Source organism: Molossus molossus, unplaced genomic scaffold, assembly GCF_014108415.1.
Source record: "Molossus molossus isolate mMolMol1 unplaced genomic scaffold, mMolMol1.p scaffold_m16_p_8, whole genome shotgun sequence".
In the NCBI taxonomy this organism is placed as follows: Eukaryota; Metazoa; Chordata; class Mammalia; order Chiroptera; family Molossidae; genus Molossus; species Molossus molossus.
This window is the reverse complement of record NW_023425402.1, coordinates 22672818-22693891: the sequence shown is the minus strand read 5'-3', so window position 1 is coordinate 22693891 and position 21074 is coordinate 22672818. Positions and strand designations below refer to the sequence as shown.

The 21074-nt window shown below is 56.7% G+C and overlaps 1 protein-coding gene across 1 annotated transcript in view; it reads left to right on the top strand.

The window, feature by feature from the left end:
• TRAM2 (translocation associated membrane protein 2) overlaps positions 1-20792 on the top strand; it is a 71117-nt gene extending 50325 nt beyond the window's left edge. The window contains exons 3-11 of the mRNA XM_036249445.1: positions 4760-4869; positions 5319-5435; positions 11328-11386; positions 12650-12734; positions 13250-13320; positions 15503-15607; positions 15852-15995; positions 16793-16956; positions 18068-20792. Of these exons, the coding sequence (XP_036105338.1) occupies positions 4760-4869; positions 5319-5435; positions 11328-11386; positions 12650-12734; positions 13250-13320; positions 15503-15607; positions 15852-15995; positions 16793-16956; positions 18068-18141 (929 nt within the window). The 3' untranslated portion in view covers positions 18142-20792. The remainder of the gene's footprint in view (positions 1-4759; positions 4870-5318; positions 5436-11327; positions 11387-12649; positions 12735-13249; positions 13321-15502; positions 15608-15851; positions 15996-16792; positions 16957-18067) is intronic.
• Positions 20793-21074: the final 282 nt, after the last annotated feature.

The window sequence follows — 21074 nt, the reverse complement described above, 5'->3', positions numbered from 1 at the left end:
AAATGGGTGGCCCAAGGTCAGAATTGGCTTCAGACATGTTTTCTTTGGGCAGTTTGGTGTTGGCCCATAAAGTGTTTTTAAAATTCTTGAATTAGTCAGCAATATTGTAAAATCAGATGATTTCACGTCAAGATCTCTGTCTTCGCTTTTGAAATATTGGGAATCTGGCCACACTGCCCCCCCCCCCATAGCCCCACCTTCCTTCAGCCCCTTGAGACGGCTCTGCAGTTCCCCAGTCACCATGCCGCTGGTGTGCCCCTGACGACCCTGTTCACTGTTGTGTTCGTTTAATAAGGTTCAATGAGGAAAGTGGATGTTTCTGAAACGTGTTCCTCTCTCCAGGTAGAAATGTGACAGACCAGGAGGGGATCGTTGGAGAAGCAGTGGGCCGTGTGCGGGGGGAGTAGACACTGTTTCTGTTATCTCCAGCACCTGGGTCACTGGCTTATTTATTCTGCCTGCCTGGTCTCTAGGCAGTTTGCTGACTCGTGACCAGTCACCTCCCTGGTCTAGTGGCTCAGGGACCTGCTTACACTGGTCTCTGAAAGCTTGTGACAGTTGCTGCTGAGCTACGGTGGGTCTTTCTGAGAGCCCGTGTGAGGCCAGGGGGGCTTCAGTCAGAGCTTGGACTTGGGGAGGGAGGAGATTTTTATAAGAATTAGTGAACGACCAAAAATGTAAAAAGAAAAAAATGAGTTGGTTTACAGACGCCTAGCAGAATGGAGTTCCAGTCTCCAGAGCTCTGCGGGAAGCAGATGGGGTCACACCAGTTGACTTTCCTGCAGGAAGGTGGCGCAGACAGGGAAGCACGGAGGTAATGTGTGTGACTCAGAGAGCGGTGTGGGTGTTTGCGGGCGCTGCTGCTTGTTAGATTGTAGGAGCAGGGATCAGAGGAGCAGCTTCTTACCAGGAAGGATTTGGGGCCTGGGGAGGCCATGAGGAGGTCGGTTGACCCCACGGTGGCTCTCAGACACCGGGAGACCAGAGAAATGGCCTTGCCCCTTCACTCTGGAATCCCATTTCTTCATTTGCTTTCCTTGCTTATCTGTGATACGGTTCTGAGGATCCGGCAAGACAGCACACGCTGCAGAATTGTGAAAGCATGGAGCGCTAAGACTCCAGACGAGATTCCAGAGGAACTTCAGCCAGCCCAGCAGCTGGTTCTCCTGATTCCAACAGCACCTCTCTCCGAGCCGGTCTCCTCTCCACCGCTCTGCCACAGTGCTGGTGCAGGGCACCGCCACCACCGGCCGAATCCCTGCAGGCACCTTCCACCTGCCCTCCCGCCCCAGCCCACTCAGCACGTGATGGGAGAGGATCCTTGTAAATACGTAGTGCCTACCCTCCAGGAGCTCTCCGTTGCCTTTCAGATGCTTTGCCTTGACCTGTACCTCAGCCCCGCCCCTGTGCTCAGCTTCCTGCTGTTCCTCAGGCCACCCGCCCTCCCAGGCTCCCGCCCGCAGTCAGTCCCCTGCTTCCCTGTCCCCTCTTCCCTCAGCCTCTGCTCCACGTCAAAGAACGTATCCCATCTGGCTGCTGGTGTATGTTTTACACTGTGGCAAAATATACATCATATAAAATTTATGATCTTGACCATGTCTGTGTCCAGTTCAGTAATGTTAAGCTCAGTCATGTTGGTAGGCAAACAGTTTTTAAAACTGAAACTTTGTATCCAGTAAACAGCAACTCTCCATTCCCCTTTCCTGGCCGCGACCAGCATCCTGCCCTCTGTTCCTGTGAACCGGACGACTCTGGAACTTCACTGGTGGAATCACACAGTACTTGTCTTCTGCGACTGGCTCATTTTATTTGGCATAGTGTCCTCCAGCTTCATCGCGTTGTAGTTTGTGAGCGGATTTCCTCCCTTTTTAAAGCTGAGTCATACTCTGTTGTATGTGTATACCACATTTTGTTTTTCTGTTCATCTGTTGATAGACACTTGGGTGGGTTCCACCTTTGGTCGTTGTGAATAATGCTGCTATGAACACGGGTGTACAAATACTTCTTCACGATCCCGCTTCCCGTTCTTCCGAGCATATACCCAGACTTGGAATTGCCGGATCACATGGTAGTTCTGTTTTTAATGTTGAGGAACCACCGTACGGTTTCCCACAGTGGCCACCATTTTATATTCCCACAAACAGTGCACTGAGATTCTAATTTGTACATGTCCTCGCCGACACGTATTTTCTAGTGTGGGTTTTTTTCTTCTTCAAATGCCAGCCGTTCTGATGCGTGTGAGGTAGCGTCTCGCTGTGGTTCCGATGTGCGTTCCCTAATGAGAGCGATGTTGAGCGCCTCTTCAGGCACCTGCTGGCCACTGGTGTGCCTTGGGAGATGTATCTATTGAAGTCCGTCAGATAGATGTTTTTAAATGTGGTTGGTTGTTTTTGTAGCTGTATCCTTTGGCCTCTGGTCTTTCGGTGCTGGAGAATTGGTGTGTACCCACCCAGCTTGCTCACTGCCATCCCCTCGGTGCCCGGCATAGAGCCTTGACGTGGTTTATTGGTTGATGAGCAAATATTCGTGTAACTCTCAACAGTGAAGGAACAAAAGAATGTGTTAATGTACACATTCATTCTTGTTTCAAGAAAGATTTAAGGCCGCGGTCATACCCCTTTGGAACCACAGCACTTGGGGTGAAGAATGCGGATGATCCCAAATAGGCTTCAATGTGGACAGTCCCGTCTTGACAGGTGTTTTTTACTATATGTGGGCTGTGCTTTTCTTGATTGACTGTAACTCCCTCTTGGCCTAATTATGCTGGTCTTGATGATGAAACTTTGCGTGTGTTTAGTAATTTTATAGTTTCAAAATATGCTGCCATCTAAAGTCAACATTGATCCTCCCTTCTTCAGAAGGGAGAGAAAATGTCATCCCAGCTTTATGGATGGTCGAGAGCAAGGAGAGGCCGAGTCCCACCCCTCTCTCCTCCCACCGCAGCCTCGTCTGAGGGTCAGTCACCTCGTCTTACAGTTCTGTCCCTCGCAGCCCACCCTCCTCCTCCTCTCCTGCCCTCCTGGCTCCTCACCCAGATCACGTGACAGCTAACCAGCGTCTTCACCTCCAGGCATGATGCTGTTCACTGCTGCCGGAGTCAACCTTCCAAAACCCACATTTTATCATTTTGTCATTGAATTTGAATTCGACATTTCCATCTTGCCTTCAGGATATAGTACACACCCTTTCACGTGGAACCTGGGCCATTCACAGCGGCCTCCTGGCCTCCCACGACTGATCCTGTCTGTTCTTTGCAGATGCCGCCACCTCTGCCTAGGACACCCCCACAATCACCACGACCACCCCTATTTATTCCTGGGTTTCTGTTCACCTTGACCTGCTGCCTCCCGCCTTCACCCCAGTGGAGGCAGGCCCTCGCCGACCTTGGCCCCTGCGTCGCTGTGTTACTGTCTGTAGGAAACAGCACGTTTATTGGTCAGTCTCCTTGAGAGTCTGCACACTCTGTAGCCCGGACAGTGTCTTCTGTCCGTATTTCAACAGTTAGCCCAGTGCCTCTCACAGAGCAGGTCTTTATGGAAAGGAGGAGGGAGAGGAAAAAGGAAAGTTTGCTGTTTCCAGAGTTCATGTGCTCTCTGTCCTTGCCGTCCCCCTGCCCCCCACTGTCACCTTCTCCCAGTCCAGGCGGCAGGGGCTGTGAGTTGACTCTCAGTGACCCAATGGGCTCTACTTTGTTCCATGGCCACCCTGAAACTCACCTACCTGCTGGTCACTACATCCCAGCAGAGAGATGACTCGTGTGTGTGACTCAGCGGGAATGCAGCGGAGCTGGAAGGAGCTGGGAGGGCGGCCAGTGTGTCTGCTGGAGGGAGGGGATTTACCGAGCAGCAGACATCCAGGCCCAAGTTCACAAACTTGCAACCCTGAGCCTTGCTCACTCAAACATGGGTGTAAATCCTCTGTCCATGGAGGAAGAGACTGCCAGCTGAGCTTTATGGACTTAGAGATCTGGGATTCTAATCAATTAATATTAAATAATATTTTAGTTAACTACCACTTATTGCATGCTTCCCATGGTTCTAGGCACTCTGATAAGCATCTTGCCCACAAATTCTCTCATTTTATTCTCACAATAGGATAATTCTCCCAACATTGACAACAAAAATAATACTAAATACATATATAGCAGTTACTTTGCACCTGATACTAGTCTAAGCACTTTGCATGTATTAAGTCATGTAATTCTCACAATAGCCGCACCATACAGAAACTGCTGTTATCTTCGTTTTCCAGGTGAGGAAACCGAGACACAGTTCACATATTAGAGGCACATAGGACGTAAATGACAGAGCTGTGGTACCACCTTGGGCTTCTGAGTCCACACGAGTACCCCCTGTGCTAGACTTCCTTGGTGAAGTATAACTGCAGCCCTGTTTACAGGAGAGGAAACCGCAGCTCAGAGAGGTTGATCACTTCTCTACAGTCACACAGCCAGGGAGTGATCGAGATCAGTCGCCTCCAGCCCCTGGCTTGTGACCACTGTGCTCTCCTGCCCAAACTTAGGACATGGAGCCATCACAAACTGGGGTGTACCTGGTTCCCTTAGCCCTCCCCATTGGCACTTCTCAAGGCTCAAGTCCAGAGGTAGGATTCAAGGGAAGACACTCTCTCTTCCTAGTCTAGGGTTTACAGCAAAAGGAGAGCATTGGTGGCACAAGCATCTTCAGCTCTCCTTTCAGTTGGGGTCCCCGCATGCGTCCTCACCCCAGGGACACTGACGTGGCTCTCATTGGCTCCCCAGACAGCGAGACCGTGCACTATCACTACGGGCCGAAGGACCTGGTCACCATCTTGTTCTACATCTTCATCACCATCATCCTGCATGCTGTGGTTCAGGAGTACATTTTAGACGTAAGTGATGTGTCTGGATTCCGAAACCAGCAACTGGGGAGATGCCTGGGTCTGCAGGAGCTCACCTTGGAGGCGCTCTGAACTTCTTCACCCGATTTGCATGCCCTGCTTGGCCGAATTGACGGGGCACTTGGTCCCGTCCCTATTGCAGGCTTCTTTAGCCAGCACGCGAGACAGCAGTATTGATTACACGGAGAGAGCTGCCTGAGACAGGACAGGACAGTGCCATGTGGTCTGTCATACCGAGTTTGGGCGGGGGCTGTTTTCTTTATGTCTAGGCTAGGGACACGAATCTTGCTGCTGTCTCTAAATGCTTGCTTTATACTAAGCACTGAATGCACTCAGTAGGTTTACACTGAATAATGTGTGTTATGGCCTGCATTAAGTGTCAGCCTGCCCATTACCAGTGCACCTGTATATTAATATGTGGGATTCTCTGTATTCTTTAGAAAATCAGCAAACGGCTTCATCTCTCTAAGGTCAAGCACAGCAAGTTCAATGAATCTGGACAGCTGGTCGTGTTTCATCTCAGCTCGGTGGTCTGGTGCTTTTACGTGGCGGCGACGGTGAGTGGTCCTCACGGCACTTCTTGGGTTGCTGATAACTGAAGGGCTCAGCAGGGAAAGAGAGGAGTTAGGAGCCATACGGAAACTTGGGGCCGTTTCCTAGAACTGAAGCTATTTTTATATCCTCACGGTATTGTGAGAGGCCAGATGATATAAATGTCATTTTTGCAGCTGGAGAGAATCATCTTGTCCAAAAATAAACACTTGTTATAGTTATTATGTGAGGTTACAATAATGGTACTGTATATCTCGATAGCACTGGATCATTTTACAGTCACCCCTACCGACGCCATCCCAGGAGACGCGTTTGTGTCCTCCGGGCTCCCGTGCTGTGGGCAGGCGCCCCAGCGCGGGCTCCGCGGTGTGCCCATGCGCACACGCTTTCCGAGCGGCCAGGACAGGGCTTGGACTCGGGGTCTGGTTCCAAGTTGAGTGCACTTTCTGTTTTACCGCATTGGCTTCCTGCAAGCAAGGCCAGCACCCCCTGTCGCACGGCAGTCCTGTGAGGGTCAGTGTCATTCCCACAGTGACTGGCGGACCAGACAAGTGATCTACCTCTTCATCCTGCACAATAGGACTCTTATTTCATGCAGCCTTTGATATTGCAGAATTCCTTCGAACAAAGGAATGTGGACAGTCCTTTGGGGTTCACTGTAATAAGACCTGGCCTGTCCTGCTATGAAGTGTTTAATTAGCATCCCCCCCCTCCCCCCCCACTTCCCAACCTGGAGCTCCACCTGTCTGCAGCCTGGTCTCTTTCTCAGGAGCTGGGATTGTCCTATGAGGAATCCAGGCCCGGGATTGGAGAGCTCAGCAGCCTGTGACCTTTTAGAATTTCCTCCACTGTCCCCTCCTTCCTCTTTTTCCTGCAGTAACAGCAGTGAACTTTCACATCCTAAGGAACTCTCTGCCTCCAGAGATGAACGTTCAGTTCATCTTCTCAAAGACGTTGACATGTTCTTCTGTGCATTGCTTTTATTTCCATTGTCATTTCTTCACAGAACAGTTCTCCTGAACTGAACACCAGGATCTTTAAATGCAGGACCTAAGGCTTCTGTCCTCCCGAGCAGCGCTGTCCTGTCGCTGGGTCCCAGGGGGAGACTTACAGGCAGTTGTGTGAGCAGCACCCCTGCTGTTGTGCAGCACACATCCTGACCCCAGGAAGCTAGTACTTCTGATGTCAGACCTCTCCCCAGCCTTGGTGTTTGGCTCCTGCCTGCCTCTAGGGACCCTGAGCTGCTTTGAGGCAGAACAGCCTCAGGGACCACATTTAACTGGATTTTCAGCAGAAGCATTGCCTCATCTCCGAATGAATCACTTTTACCCTTTCTGCCTCACCCCAGACGGTCCACACAGCTGTGACACATTTAGGCCAGATTGGAGGCCCACAGCCAAGTTACTTAACACCCGTCCAGGGTGTGAACCTCTCAACTGCTCTGTCTCTGCTCCGCTCAGCCTTCATGGGCTTGAAAATGATGATGCTAATTAGTCTGGGAGAATGTAGCACTTTTGAGGGAGAAAGCACATAACACACTTTTATTACAGTGACAGGCAGTTCTCCACTCAACATCTTCAACAGGAAGTGGGGACCAAGGGGACCCTGGAACGCTCTAGTCACTCTACCCTCTAACCGCGTGTCGCCCCAGCCCCCACCTGCCCTGTCTTGCTCGTAGGACAGTCCCACATGGAATGAGAGTGGCCGAAGAAGAAGAGAGGGCAGTTTTGTAAAGGGGGTGAAAACAACTAGTTTCTTTTTTTTAAATTACTTTTCCTTTATTGATTTTAGGGAGAGAGAAGGGAAGAGAGAGACAGAAGCATTGATGAGAGAGAACATCGATTGGCTGCCTCCTGCATGCCCCCCACTGGGGATCGGGCCTGCAACCTGGGCATGTGCCCTGACTGGGAATCCAGCTGGCGACCTAATGGTGCAGGGTCGACGCTCAGCCACTGAGCCACACCGGCCGGGCAACAGCTAGTTTCTTTAAGTCACATTTTTATGTTATGATGCACATTTCTCTTGATTCTCCTTTCTTTCACCCCCTGCCCCCCACCCCAGTCAATTCATCAGCAGGTCCTGCCAACCCCACCCCCAGAACACACTGGGGTTCTGTCGGCCCCTTCCGCCTGCACTGCCACCCTCAGCCCGTGTTCTCTCCGGGGAGACTCTGCCCCCCAGGCACACTTAGCAGCATGCTACTGACATATAGAGGGTAGAGGCAGGGATGCTGCTGAATGTCTTACGGTGCCCAGGACAGTCCCCACAGCAGAGTTACCCGGTCGCAGATGTAATCAGTGCCAGGATTGGGGAACCCCAACCTGTAGTCTAAGCCACCATCATCGCTCATCTGCATCACTGCCTATATTCCTTCCAAAAGGAGGCTGTGTCCACCTTTTGCCCCCCGCCCCAGTCCCTTTCCTGCTCAGCCAGATCTTTTAGAACGTAAATCAGATCATGTACTTTTCTGCTTACAAGCCCTGTCCCGCTAGCAGTGAGATCGTTTTCTTCCCGACTCCGTGCCCTGGGCCCTGCCGGCCTCGCCATCTCATCTCACCGGTCCCGGCCCCACCATTCTCCCTGGGCTCCTCTGACTCCTGCCCGCTGGGCTGTGCTCGGTGGTCTGGTCCCCTCCTCCATCCCCTGCCATCCCTGCCAGTCTTCACCTGATGAGACCCCATTTGTCTTGCCTGCACTGTGCCCCTTGCTGTGGTGGTTTTCTTGTTCACATGTGTATTCTCTCTCTCTGTCTCTCCCCCAGACCTCGGGCTGCTCACTAAATATTGGTTGTGAGAATGAATGAAGTACAAAACGTGTCTTGTTCCAACCTTCAGCAGCTTTTAAAGTAATGGGTTCTTTTTATAAACATTCTAGACGATCATTTTTTAAAAAGTAAGCAATATATAAACATTGAAAAATGAAAGCAAAAGTTTACTCCAAATCCCTCCCTCCAGAAATAACCCGTTTTATTTTGGTGTTTGAGTCAGATGTTCCTCTCTGCATTTATTCAGGCAGTGACGGGAGTGTGGCTGGACTAACCAACACTCTTCTAAGCGTGTCCCTCTGAACTGCTCTTCGTTGGTCAGGACCAACACGCACACTGTCCCGAGGAAAGCAGGGTGGGCGGGCATTTGTTCTCCCTGCCGGACGTCCCTGGGATGCCTCGCTTCCTCTTTTAAAACCTCCAGTCCAGTGCTCAGCGCGAACCTGGTGGAGGGAGCACCTTTACTGCGGGTGCTGGGGTCAGCGCTGCCTTCCGCTAATGCACTGCTTGCTGAGGAGCACGCAGGGTGCGAGGCTGTGCCTGAGAACAAGTGCTACAAGGTGTGTCTGACTCCAGGAGCAGCTGGCTGTGCTGTGACTGGATTCAGCTGTCTCTGCAGTTCTTTTTGTTCCTGCACCAGAAAGGAGGGCTGCCCGGGGGAGGGAGAGATTGTTCCAGCTTGCTCAGGCCTCACTTAGCTCACAGGTCAGGTCAGTTTGTAGAACCAGAAGAGGACAGAGGATTTCCAGAGCTTCCCAGACCCTCTGCCGGTGCCTCTTGGTAGCCGGGGTTCGGAGTGGGGTACAGGTGCTCCTTGGGCCACACTCAGCCCCTGGGCACTTGGAAGCCTGAGCTTACGGGTGCCCCGCCCCAGGTCCCGCCAGGAAGCTCCCTGGCCCGAGGTCTGGAAAAGGCTGTTCTTAAGCAGTGAGTCATTTGTTCTCTGGCTCCTCCTGCAGCCCCTCCTGCCAGTCCCGGAGGACTGGACATTCGCAAGCAGGCAGCATTTTTCTTTGCTTGTTGGCTTCGACGTGCTGGCCTCCTCGTCTCCTGAGCATAGGGCCAGCCCACAGAGGGTTCCTGTTAAAAATCTCAGGGTCAGCTGGGCTTTCCTTTCTCTCAGTGCTGCCTCTCTTGGCCAGTCTGTTTGGGGGAAGAAATTCCTCTCCCACCTCAGTCCCAGAAGGACCATTTCCCTCCTTAAATACATTGCGGCGTTCCTCTAGAAAGGAACAGTCTCGCCTCTGATTTCCGTGGAACGAGGTAGAGAGTGGGTCCGGCGTTCTGGTGAAGGCAGGTGTGTGGGTGCAGGGAGGCATTCTGCCACCCCCTGGTGCCAGACCTCCCACCGCTGTGCCAGTCTGTGTGACCGAGGGAGACGGTGGCCGTCATGAGAAGGGGCTAGAAGGAAGCCGCGAGGGCCGGTCCTGCACTTCGGCGTTACCATGGCTACACTGATGCATGCACCTGATTGGACTTGTCAGTCCCGCCACTGCTGATGAGGCCCCAAGGTGTGGGCCTGGGGCTGAGGAACATACCGGGGCATTGAGTGCCACTGAGGGGGGTGGATCGGCCCTTACTTCGAGATAGGTAAACTGAGGATTCAACAGGTAGTAACCTGGGGTGCTTCTCGCTACGGCATGCTGGCCTCCTCCTGGGCACTGCAAACCCCTGCCCTCAGTCCCAGGGTGGACGTCTGAGGTCTCGGCTTCTCCATCAAAGCCAGCAGCCAGCTTCACTTAATTTCTGATGCACTGAAGCAGCTGGGCCTGAGGGGATCAGACCAGGAGGTTGGTGGCCCCGCTCAGATTTAGTTGTTACTGAAAAAGCTTCTTGTTTCAGGAGATCCTTCCTATCTGGCCCTCCATTCCCGTTTCTGAAATGAGGTCATACTAACCTTACCTCCTCGGCCCTCTCTTGCTCATGGTGACTGTTTTCTCCCGTGTTCTATAACCTCGGATTATACACTCATCTTTAGCGAGGTTTTACGTATGAGGGTCCTGTATGTCTTTGGATGAGCGTATGTCCCGATGGGATCACTGGCCCACAACACCATTAATACTGCTTTCTGAGCCTGCTGGTTTCTGGACCACAGGGGTGGTATAGAGTTGAACTCCAGACCCCTGTGAAAGCAAATCTCGGCCCATAAATTGTCAAGGGATAGTATTTTTGTTTTCATCCTCAGCCCAGGGTGAGCAGACATCTCCTCCTGTGCTGGTCGTCAGACTCCTTCTAGTCTGCTTTTCCTGAGGCTGTGGACCTTTAAGGGTCTTCATGTTACACACGGGTCCTAGGCTCCCCTCCCGAGGCGCCCTCTTCTGTTCCCACGTGAGCACGAGCACCCTGGCCCCACAGCCTCGCCTTGCTGCTGTGGCCTTTAGCTCCCCATCCTTGTTGGGGTCCCAGGGGTTCCCCTTCTTACTGTGAGCTCAACTTTGCATTTCAAAGAATACTTGTTAGATTTCATCCATCATTTCTAGACAGTTTTTGATAGGAGGGTTTTGGGTTATATCCCCTCCTCGGTAAGAGGCCCTGGGTGCCCGCTCTGTGTGAGGCCCTGGAGATGCTGGAGATTTAAGGACGGGCAGGGACAGGCCACAGCCTGAAGGAACCTGCGGAGCCATGGAGGTGGCTGGCCATGGTGACGCAGTGATGAGTGTTACGCTTATGCGGCCTTGGGGCGAGGCCTATGGGCCTGCTGTTGTTTGTATTCGTGGTGATTGAAAAGCCAAACCAGCCTTTCGTTCGTCCAGTGGACGGTGATCCTAGAGCCTGTTTGCACTTCATTCCATGAGCATGTCCTGAGTGCCACGTGCCAGGCTCACGCTCGACTCGGTCACATAGCACCGGCTGGCACGTGGACGGCCGGCAGCTGCTCTGACCTGCCCGTGGGTGGGATGCAGTGGGGAGCACCAGGCCTCTGACCTCACTGGGCCTGTCCTGCCCTGTCAGCAAAGACCCCAGCCAGGGCCAGTGGCCCCCAGAGGCCCTTCAGTTCACATTTCCTGTTCTTCCCTCGTTCTTGCAGCCAGGGATTCGCTGTGCCCCTGACCCCTGGCCCCTGGCCCCTGACCCCTGGGCCCCAGCAGGTCTTGCCTTCACATCTCTAAATGCCGTCCCTTCTCACCTACAGGAAGGATATCTAACAAACCCGAGAAGCCTCTGGGAAGACTACCCACACGTGTACCTCCCGTGAGTATGCTCCTGACATGGTCTCCAGGGAGGAGCCAGCTGGCGTGAGGACCAGCCGTATGCAGCCTGTTGGGCGCGGTCTAGGGGAAGGCAGATTGTGCGGGTGCCCCCTCCTCCCAGCCTGCTGGGCTGGGGACCCCCAGTGACGTGCTGTGTGCACTGGCCTGTCACGGGGATGGTCGGCTGTGACAGAGCCCCGCAGACTCAGGGGCGGTGCGTGAACCTCAGAGGTGTGTTTCTCTCTGTTCTGGAGGCTGGAAGTCCAACGTCAAGGTGCCCGCAGTCCGTGTCTGGTGAAGGCCCACTTCCTGTTCACAGACGGCCCTGCTCTGCCTGGGTCCTCATAAGGCAGAGTGGAGAGGGCGCTCTCTGGGCCTCTAGGACATTAATCCCACTCCTGAGGGCTCTGCCCCCAAGACCAGGTCGTCTTCTGAAGGCCCCTCCTAATACCATCACCCCGGGGATCGGTGTCAGCGTGGGTTTTGAGGGGACATAGACATTCCATCTGGAGCAGGCCCCTAAACCATGTGAGACACAGAAGCAGGGCATCTCCGTCAGGTTCTCTGGCTTTGACCTTGGTGACCCACTCACGTCCAGAGCACATGCTTCTCCTGACCGTCCATGGCTGGTGTCCGTCCGAGGCAGCAGGCCCTCCCTGTCCTGCTCTGGAGACACCAGGGGGGCCTTGCTCTTCCCCTGTAGAGTGAGGACGGAGGGCTTCAGCCGAGTTGGATCTTTAGCTGCTTAGGGCCTTTGGTTCCTGAGTGTTCCTGCCACCCCTCTGCACCCACAGTTCCCTGGAGCCAGGCCCCTCCTCACCCTGGAGCCAGGCCCCTCCTCACCCTCCCCTCCCCAGGCCCCTCCTCACCCTCCCCTCCCCAGGCTGACACCCCCTCCTCTGCACTCTTTCTGTCTTTTCTGTCCTCACCCCAGGATATGTTTGTATTGATTTTAGGAAGGGAGAGGAAGGGGAAGAGAGAGAAACATCGACAGGTTGCTTCGCATACATGCCCTGACTGGGGGTGGAACCCACAACCTTTTGGTGTACGGACAACGCTGCAGCCAACCGCGCCCCCGGCCAGTGCTCATTTTTGTGTCTTTCTGTGTCCCCCTAAGTGGTCTGTCTGTGGAAGCGGGTCCCCAGGCTCAGGAGCACGGTGCTGGCTGACCCCTCCCGCCCTCGCACCTGGCCCTGGCCCTTCGCCTGTGCTTGGCAGGCTCCACAGTGCTCCCCCCCCCCCCAACTCGCTCCCTTGTCTCCAGCTTCCAGGTGAAGTTTTTCTACCTGTGCCAGCTGGCCTACTGGCTGCATGCACTTCCTGAGCTGTACTTCCAGAAGGTACGGAAGGTGAGTCCTCACGCCCCGGAGCCGAGCATCCTCCCTGCCCCCGCTGTTCCCAGTGGGCCCCTGTCCCTCCCCCTAGAAGCCCAGAGGGCTGGGTGGTGATGGGGCCGTGTTGACTGGTTGAGTCAAGTCCCCAGGACGACCTCCGAGAGAGGCCACCAGCATCCGTCTCGAGTCTGCCTCCACACTTGACATGTGTGTGGATGTGTGTGGCTTTGGGGAAAATCTCTCATCTTACGGATGGCGGATGGCGGAAGGAGAGGTTTATTCCTTTCCTACAGTCTTTTGTTTTTAAATAGCTTCCCTCTGAATCATTTCCAGAAGCCCTGTTCCCCAGTCCCTGTCCCTTCTTTCTCAACCCAACCCCGCCCTCTGACTGTGGCCCTGAGGCCGCTTGGCCCTCACTCTGACCGGGGACTGCCTGCAGCCTCGGGGAGGGGGCCAGGGTCCCTGTCCTTCCCTCCCTCCTGCCTCCTCAGTGAGCAGCCAGCACACTCACTGCGACTTCTCGTCCGCAGGAGGAAGTTCCCCGCCAACTCCAGTACATCTGCCTCTACCTGGTGCACATCGCCGGCGCGTACCTCCTCAAGTGAGTGCGGCCTCGGGCCTGCGCGTCTCCCATGTGCGTTCTGTCACCAGGCATGTATTAGGTGCCTTCCGCGTGCTGAGCACCAGGCTAAGGCCTGGGAGTACAGAGGCAGAAGGTGGGAGATGCCTTTGCCTTCAGTGGAGCGTCTTCGGCCCAGGAGACAGCGAAACACACAGTGGGCTACACACTGCATGTGTCGTCTGCCAGGGGGACTCGGGGTGACCACCCCACCCAGGACAGCCATGGAGGGCGTCCCAGGGATGCTGGCACTTGACCTGTGGCCCTTGGGTGGGAGGCAGCCTGCCCTGGGTCCCTACCTCACAAGCCCCCCTTTGATTTGTCACGAAATACAGAGTGGCTGCTGCTGGTTGTTTAGAAGTCGAGAGAGTTGCTATAGTGTTTGGCCTGGAGTGTCTCATGAAAAGATTCATACTGATAAACAGGGTATGTCAGGGCTAATTTGGGTTTTTTTGAGCGCTGCCCATGCAGGCCAGGAGAGCGTCCTGCCCTCTCTCTAGGTCGCACTCTGAGAACTTGTGATGTGTAACTTGCCGCTAAGCAACCTGGAGGTCTCGGGACCGTCGTCTCCTGGGTCCTCGCAGCAGGCATCCTGTGAAAATTATGGACTCGGAACGTCAGGGGAAGGTAGCTTCCAGATCTGTTCTGTCTCGGGGGCCTCGGACAGTGAGGACTCCCGGATGGGGCTTGAGGGGCGAAGGCTGTGTGGCTGGACCGGCTCTGCTCTCGTGTCGGATGCTCATGTTCATGTGCAGAGTGGGTCTGAGGAAGCCAGTCCGTGCTGTCACCCCTGCAGTGTGTGATGAGGACGGGGTGAGCAGGTTCAGGCACGACCACACAGGGGAGCTCCTGCTGCTGTTGGGTCCCTCTTCCTCCCAGAGATGTGAGATGCTCCAAGATCTGTGTTTCTCTGCACCTGACATGTCCCAGGGAAGGACAAGGGCAGGTGTCTGACCCTGTTTGCACCGAGTCCTGTGAATTCTTGTTTTGAAATGAGAATCAGACCGAAGGAGCAGGGAGCAACAGATCTTCCAAAATCACGCCCACCCCGTTCCCCGGGAGGCAGGCACCGGTCCCAGTGCAGCGCCTCTCTGCTCATTCAGGGAGCGTGAGCTCCTATCTCCTCCATCCTTGCTCAGGTTTTCCGAAGTGAGTGCAGGGAAGGACTGGCCCTTGGCTGCCACAGGGCTTCCCAAGGAGACAGACCTCTGGGATGCCCAAGGGTGTGGGCTCGCGTGGTGAAGAGCTTAGCTTTTGCAGGATTTCGCTCACTCACACAGACCTGAGCCCTCCTGTGGGCCACGACCTGCAGTTCCCTCTGGGTGAAGGCAGACAGGCCCTGCTCACCTGGGTATCGTTCTAGTGGGAGGCAGACCATACCCTAGGAAGTAAGTCAGCAGGGTTTCCAGGGTGATGAGGGCGACGCAGCATAGCACCATGTGCTTGTGAGGGAGAGCCTCTCTGAGGGGCAGCTCAAGCAGAGGCATGACTGACGAGAGCCAGGTGCGCAGAGATCTGGGGGAGCTGCGCAGGCGCAAGGTCAGCAGGTGTGCAGCCCTGAGGTGGGAGGGAGCGGAAAGTCCAGAGGGGCTGGAGTGCAGAAGGTGAGGTTTGAGACGAAGTCATGGGGAAGGCCATGCCAGACTTTCTGGGCCACATGCAGACACTGGCGAGTTTCCACATCCTTCTCTGGACCATCCTCAGGATCCGGTGACCATTGGACTGGTTTTGCACTTCTTTGGTCTCACTGGGTGGAAGCGGCCGGATCCTTACTTATGACCACCTGTGGGAGGGCTCCCAGATTATCTTGTGACTTTCTGCATGTTCAGCAGGATCAGTAATTCCACTTTGCGCTTGAAGGACAGCTGACCATCTGCAGCAGGCTGCCTGAGGAGGCAGTAACCACGGCATGCCTGGGGTCAGGCAGGGAGGGTGTCTGAGTGGGAGCTGTTTATCAAGAGTGCAGTTCACTAGCGTAGATTGTTGCATTACGTTGAGTTTTGCTTCTTCGTGTACCTCTTCGCTGTAAAGACCCAGATAATGAAAAATTAGACGGTAGGAATCCCTGATTCTCTGGGTAGAGCTCAGCCGCTCGTTCTGAGCACCTCTCATGCTCAGTCCCGGGCCAGGTGCCGGAGCCGTGACCAGCTCTCTTTCTCCCCAGCCTGAGCCGCCTGGGGCTGATCCTGCTGCTGCTGCAGTACTCCACCGAGCTCCTCTTCCACATGGCCCGGCTCTTCTACTTCGCGGACGAGAACAACGAGAAGCTGTAAGTGGGGTGGCCGGGAGGCCTGCCTGCTCAGAAGGCCTGCAGGTGGGGGACAGCCTTGGGCATCACCTGGCCCTTAGTGGCAGCAACTGCAGGTTCCTTATTTTCCTGGAGCAGCGTATTCTAGATATCTCACCCCTCAGCACCCTCGACCTTTCTTCCCATTTGGGGTCACTTCTGGAGAACTGGGTGAAGGTTCCCCCGTGGGCCCTAAGGCGGCCGTCCCTTCCCCCTCTGCGAGCAGGTTCAGTGCCTGGGCTGCTGTGTTTGGGGTCACCCGCCTCTGCATCCTCACCCTCGCCGTGCTGGCCATCGGCTTTGGACTTGCTCGCGTGGAAAACCAAGCTTTTGACCCCGAGAAAGGGAACTTTAACACCTTACTTTGCAGGTGAGTTGGGCAGAAGTGCAGGGTGACAAATCAGGGTCCCCGAGGGCTCCCAGGGGCCCCCGAACCTGGCACAGCCTCTGCAGGTCAGGAGGCAGCAGAGCCCTGCGTGTGCTGTGTGTTGATATTTATGGAAATCTCTGGATGTCAGGCCTGATGGCAGAAGAGATGCCAGCCTTCCGTTTCCATCAGAACATCCTCACTTCCTGGCCCTGCCCAGAAAGACTAGTCAGGCCTCGGCTCACGTGGGAATCCCCCCTTGGGGCGCTCAGTAGGTTTCTTACCCGGCCTCTCGGGGATCATTACAGCTGCTCTTGGACTGGCCGTGGCCTCCCAAGGCAGTGAGGAAGCCACTGTGTTTCCACGAGACCCTTGGGCCTGGGAGGGTGTGATCGGTCCAGGGCTGCCCAGCCTCCAAGTGCCACGCTAGGTGAGAAGCCACTCAGAACGATCGCTGCCGTATCATAACCCACTTGAATTCTTCCTGTAGTGTGGAGCAGACACGAGCTGTGTTCCATGCTGTGGGCACAGAAGGGCCAGGCTGTGGGTCCCAGCAGGGCGTGGGGACAGTGTGGTTGCATCTGTCGCTGCCTCCTTCCCGGTCTCCCTGGCCCCGTGCACCCGCACCATCCCTGCAGTGTGCTAGAGCGGAGGTGGGGCACTGAACCCCATGCTCCTCCTGGTGCAGTGAGGGGGCACACCGGGCCGAGGGGGGCGGGGTCCAGCAGGGTCTCAACTTCAAGATCCTCTGCTGGGGGCTGGGGGCCTGACCCCCCTGAGCTCCCCACTCTGCCCTGCAGGCTCTGCGTGCTGCTGCTGGTGTGCGCTGCCCAGGCCTGGCTCATGTGGCGCTTCATCCACTCCCAGCTGCGGCACTGGCGGGAATACTGGACCGAGCAGAGCGCCAAGCGGAGAAGCCCAGCGGCCCCTAGACTACCATCAAGGCTCATCAAGAGGGAATCTGGTGAGTGCCAGGGCCTCGGGCAGGCAGTGGCGCGTCTGTCCAGGGTGGTGAGAAGGAGTGAGGGCTGGGCTCCTTGGGCTCTACCCAGACCAGCCCTGCAGCCTCCTGGACTCCTTCTCCGGACTGGGCTCCTGCCTGGGCCTGGCTGGCACGTGGCTGGGTGTGGGCCAGGGGCCGCCTGGGCGGGGCACTGGGGCAGGGCAGTGGCTGCTCGGGGAATGCTGGCAGGAAGCCTGTCCTCAGGGTGGCTTCTGGACGCCAGTCAGCTCTGCGCCTGCTCCCTGGGCGGCACCGCTCCTCTGTCCTCACCTGCCCTCTGCTCTGCCTGTGGCCACCCCGCCTCCCAGGCGCTGGCTCCTCTTCTGTCTCTAGGCCTCCAGGTGGCACAGTGACGGTGGGCGGCTGGGGTGGGATGCTCCCTGCCCCCGAGGCCCTGCCGCACTCCAGGAACACGCCGCCCCGTTGGGCCTGGGGCCCGACCAGCGGAGGCCTGTCTGCACCAGGGTGCTTTCTGACTCACCTGCCTTCCCCAGGTGTGGCCTGCTTGGCAAGGGCTTGGGTTTGCACCAGACACGTGCTCGGCTGGGTGGGTGCGGGGCGTGAGGCGGCCGCCAGACGTGCCTCTGTGACTCGGAGCAAGCACATGGTGTGTGTTTGACAATAAGAAGATCTTTTTTCCGCCCTGAATGTTTCTGCCAGAGGAGTGTTGGGCATCTGAGTAAGGCCTTGTCCCTGTAGCCTCTCTACCTCCCCTCTGTCCTCACCTTCCCGGGAGTCCTGCTGATGCGGCGGCGGCCCTGCGGGGCCTGGAGGAAACTGAGGACATGTGGCAGCTGAGAGATTTCAGCAAGGATCTGGCCCGGCCTCAGGCCTCTCCTGGTCCTGGTCCCTGCGCGTCACCCCGCCCCCCGTAAAGGGCCGTCAGAGACCAGCCACCTGAACCGAGCCATTGGTAGCAAGACCCCGGGGAGAACAGGAGCCCCCGCGGCAGTGCACCGGGTCCCTCAGCTCGTCTTGTGGGCAGCAGCCAGGCCCGGCTGCCTGGGCCCCCACCCTCCTCCCCTCTCCAGTCCCAGCAGAAACACCATGTCTGTCTCCCTTTACTCCCTAGGTTACCACGAAAACGGAGTGGTGAAAGCAGAGAATGGAGCCTCCCCACGGACTAAGAAACTCAAGTCTCCTTAAGGCCAAAGTGCTGAGAACAGGAATCCTCTCTGGGGCCAGCAGGCAGCGGGAGCTCGGCCTCCGTCCCGCCCCCTCCTGCTCGCGAGGCTCCATCTGAACCGCAGGAACCTGTCTTTAAACGGACCGTTCCTCTTTCTCACTTCTTGGCTTTCTCTCATTCTCCGTACATCGTTCTCAATAAAACCAAAAATCTCCCCGTCCCTCAGCCACCTCCTCTCGGCTCTGCTGGGTGCTCTGGACCCAGGTTCTCGCGGTCCTCTTCTGCCGCGGCCGCTGTCCCCTGCTTCACGGCTGCTGCTTTCTTCTCCGCGTCTCTTCCACGTCGCGCAGTTTTTCTGTCTTGATTTTTACCATGAGGGAGCTGAGATCGTAGTCCTGGCCCCTCAGCCCCGGCGTCGGCCCAGGACCTGTCAGAGTCTAGAAGCCTCGTCCTGAGAAGCCTGCGCCTGGGCCAGCAGCGGCCCGGGTCCCCGTGTGGATGGGCAGGAAGAGGAGAGACCGGCCCTCTTGGTGCTGACAGACGAGGTGCGTTTCCAGTTCTGCGTGCACTGTCCAGAGGCCCGCGGCGGCGCCGCCGCTCCCGGTGAAAACGCCCAGGCACTGGCTTGGTGACCCGACGGCTGGGTCCAGAAGACGGCTTGCCAGTGGCTGGCCCTGCGCGGGCCCAGCTGCCCTCGCCCTGCTGAGGAGGTGCAGGGTGTAGGACAGGTCTCCCCACTCTCCAGAGCGAGAGCAGGCGTGCGGAACAGCCGCTCTCCCGCGAAGGGACAGTGGGGCCGGCCCAGGCCTGCCTTCAGCAGCCCCGCTGCACCTGCTTTGCCAGCCGTTCACCAGCATCCGGAACCAGATCTGACAGCCGTGAAAGCCGGCCGGGCACGTGCCAGTCCGCAGCCCAGGCCCAGGCCGTCCTGTCAGGGCCAGCCCTGCTGCCTGGCTTCATCTCTGCACCCACGGGAACAGCCGCCCCGGGAGGGCACCGTGCCGGTCGGCCCTGGCCCCTGGTCGAGTGTTGTTGGAACTGTCGTCGTCGTCGTCTGCTGACGCTGAGCACGCCCCGCTGTCGATGGGGTTAACAGGACAGGCTGGCTGGGTGAGCAGACCGTGCCGAGGCCTGGTGCTGTCCTTCACTTAGTCCTACCTTCCTCCCGAGGCGAGGCCTCCGTGTCCTGCTGGGCCTTGTCGGCTTCCACAGAAGGGCGGGCCCTCAGAGGTCCTGTGTAAGAACTGAACCCCGTGCTGCGGTGATGGGAGCCCTTCTTGTGGGTGCAGGGATGTGAGGGTCATCTGAAGGGCTGGCCCTCTTTCTGACATCACAGTAGAAGCCAAGCTTTGGATTACTGTCCAGAATGGGGAGATGGGTCTTTCATCACCTGCATCCGAGATCAGTTTTAAATCCCCAGAGGCTGAGGGATTCGTTTCCTAACACCATGTAGACCCTCATCTCTCAGGATCAGGTGCTGCTTCTGGTTCCTCTCGGGAAGGGGGACAGTGTTTCTGAAAACAGGCACCTCTCCCTTTCTCTGACACCTCTCTGGCCTGCAAGGCGGAACCATAGTAAAAGGGTGGCCTGGTGGCTGCTGATGGCCGTTCCGCCCGCAGCCTCCCCACCTGCCCCGGGCGCTCCCTGGGCAGGAGGCGTCCTCAGGTGAGCTCTGTTCAACGGGAGTGGGTCCTTCAGCAGAGCTGGGGTGGGTGCGAGAGCAGCTCCGAGTGCCCCGCGGGGCCACCACCTGGGGCCAGGTGGCTTCAGCTCCGTTGTCCAGGGCACGGATTGTTCAGTGAGGAAGGGGAGTCAGATCTCTGTTCTGTAAACACCTGAGACAGGAAGGCCAGCATCTCACCCACGGGGCTTTGGCAGTGATCTGAGGGAAGGGGTAAGAGGGTCATTGTAGGGTGCATGTCACCCCACGGCGTTCCGGGCACATTTCTTTCAGAGCAGAGCCAAGTCTTTGGCAGGTTGGCTCAAACCATGTCGCCAGCGGCCAGAATAGCTCGATTCCACCCCATTCCGTGAGCTCTTTGGGCTGGCTTGTCCTGGTTGGGCCACTTTGGCTCTTTCCTTCCATCTGAAACACTCCCGAGCGTGCGAACCGCCAGCCGGGGCCCTGTGAGACACCCCGCGTGGGAGAGGCCGGCTCGGTGCCACCCGCAGAGCGCAGGCTCCTCGGCCTCAGCAGCCGCTGCCCCTCCACACCTCTGACGGGCACCGCTGGGGACAGCCAGGCCGACGGCAGGAGAGGAGCAGAGGGGCCGATTCCCTCCTTGGAGGCTCAGCGATGGGAAAGTTATTTTTACCATCCAGGCCCTGGGAGCTGCACTATTAATAAGTCACATGTGTCCCTTTAGAAGGTAGGGGACAGTTCTGAGGGAAGGGGAGCAGGCCGAGCCAAGAGGGGGCTGCTGCTCCCATCTAGTCAGTTCTGGCCCTGTGCGTGTCTGCGCCCCCAGACCGAAGTCATTGCCAAGAGAACCGTGTCCATTTGTCCAGGGCAGAACCTAACAACATTTCAGAAACCCAGATAGCCATCTGTGCTCCGGCCTCTCTGTCGGACCTCAGCCCCTCGGACCCTGGACGCCCCAGAAGCTTGGGCTGGCTCTTCCAGGGGTGTGTGCTGCTGGGTCATCTTGGGGGACCTTCTTCCTCAGTGCCCTTTGACCTCTTTTCTAAGTGGTGAAGAAGAGGTGGGGGCAGAGGACATCCCCTCCCAAGACGCCGCGCAAGAAACGCCCGGTGGTTCAGCCCTCCCGGTGGTTCCTCGGCCAGGGAGCCAGGACAGGCTCGCTCCCCGCCGCGGGGCCGCCGTGGCCCCTGGGAGTGGATTCCGCCCCTGGTCTTCACAAGCTTCTGCTCTTGGGAAGAGGGTGTTGGGGGCTAAGAGCTGGAACAGCCGAGTGGTCTTTGTACCCTCCCCTGCCTTCCCGCTCTTTGGCGG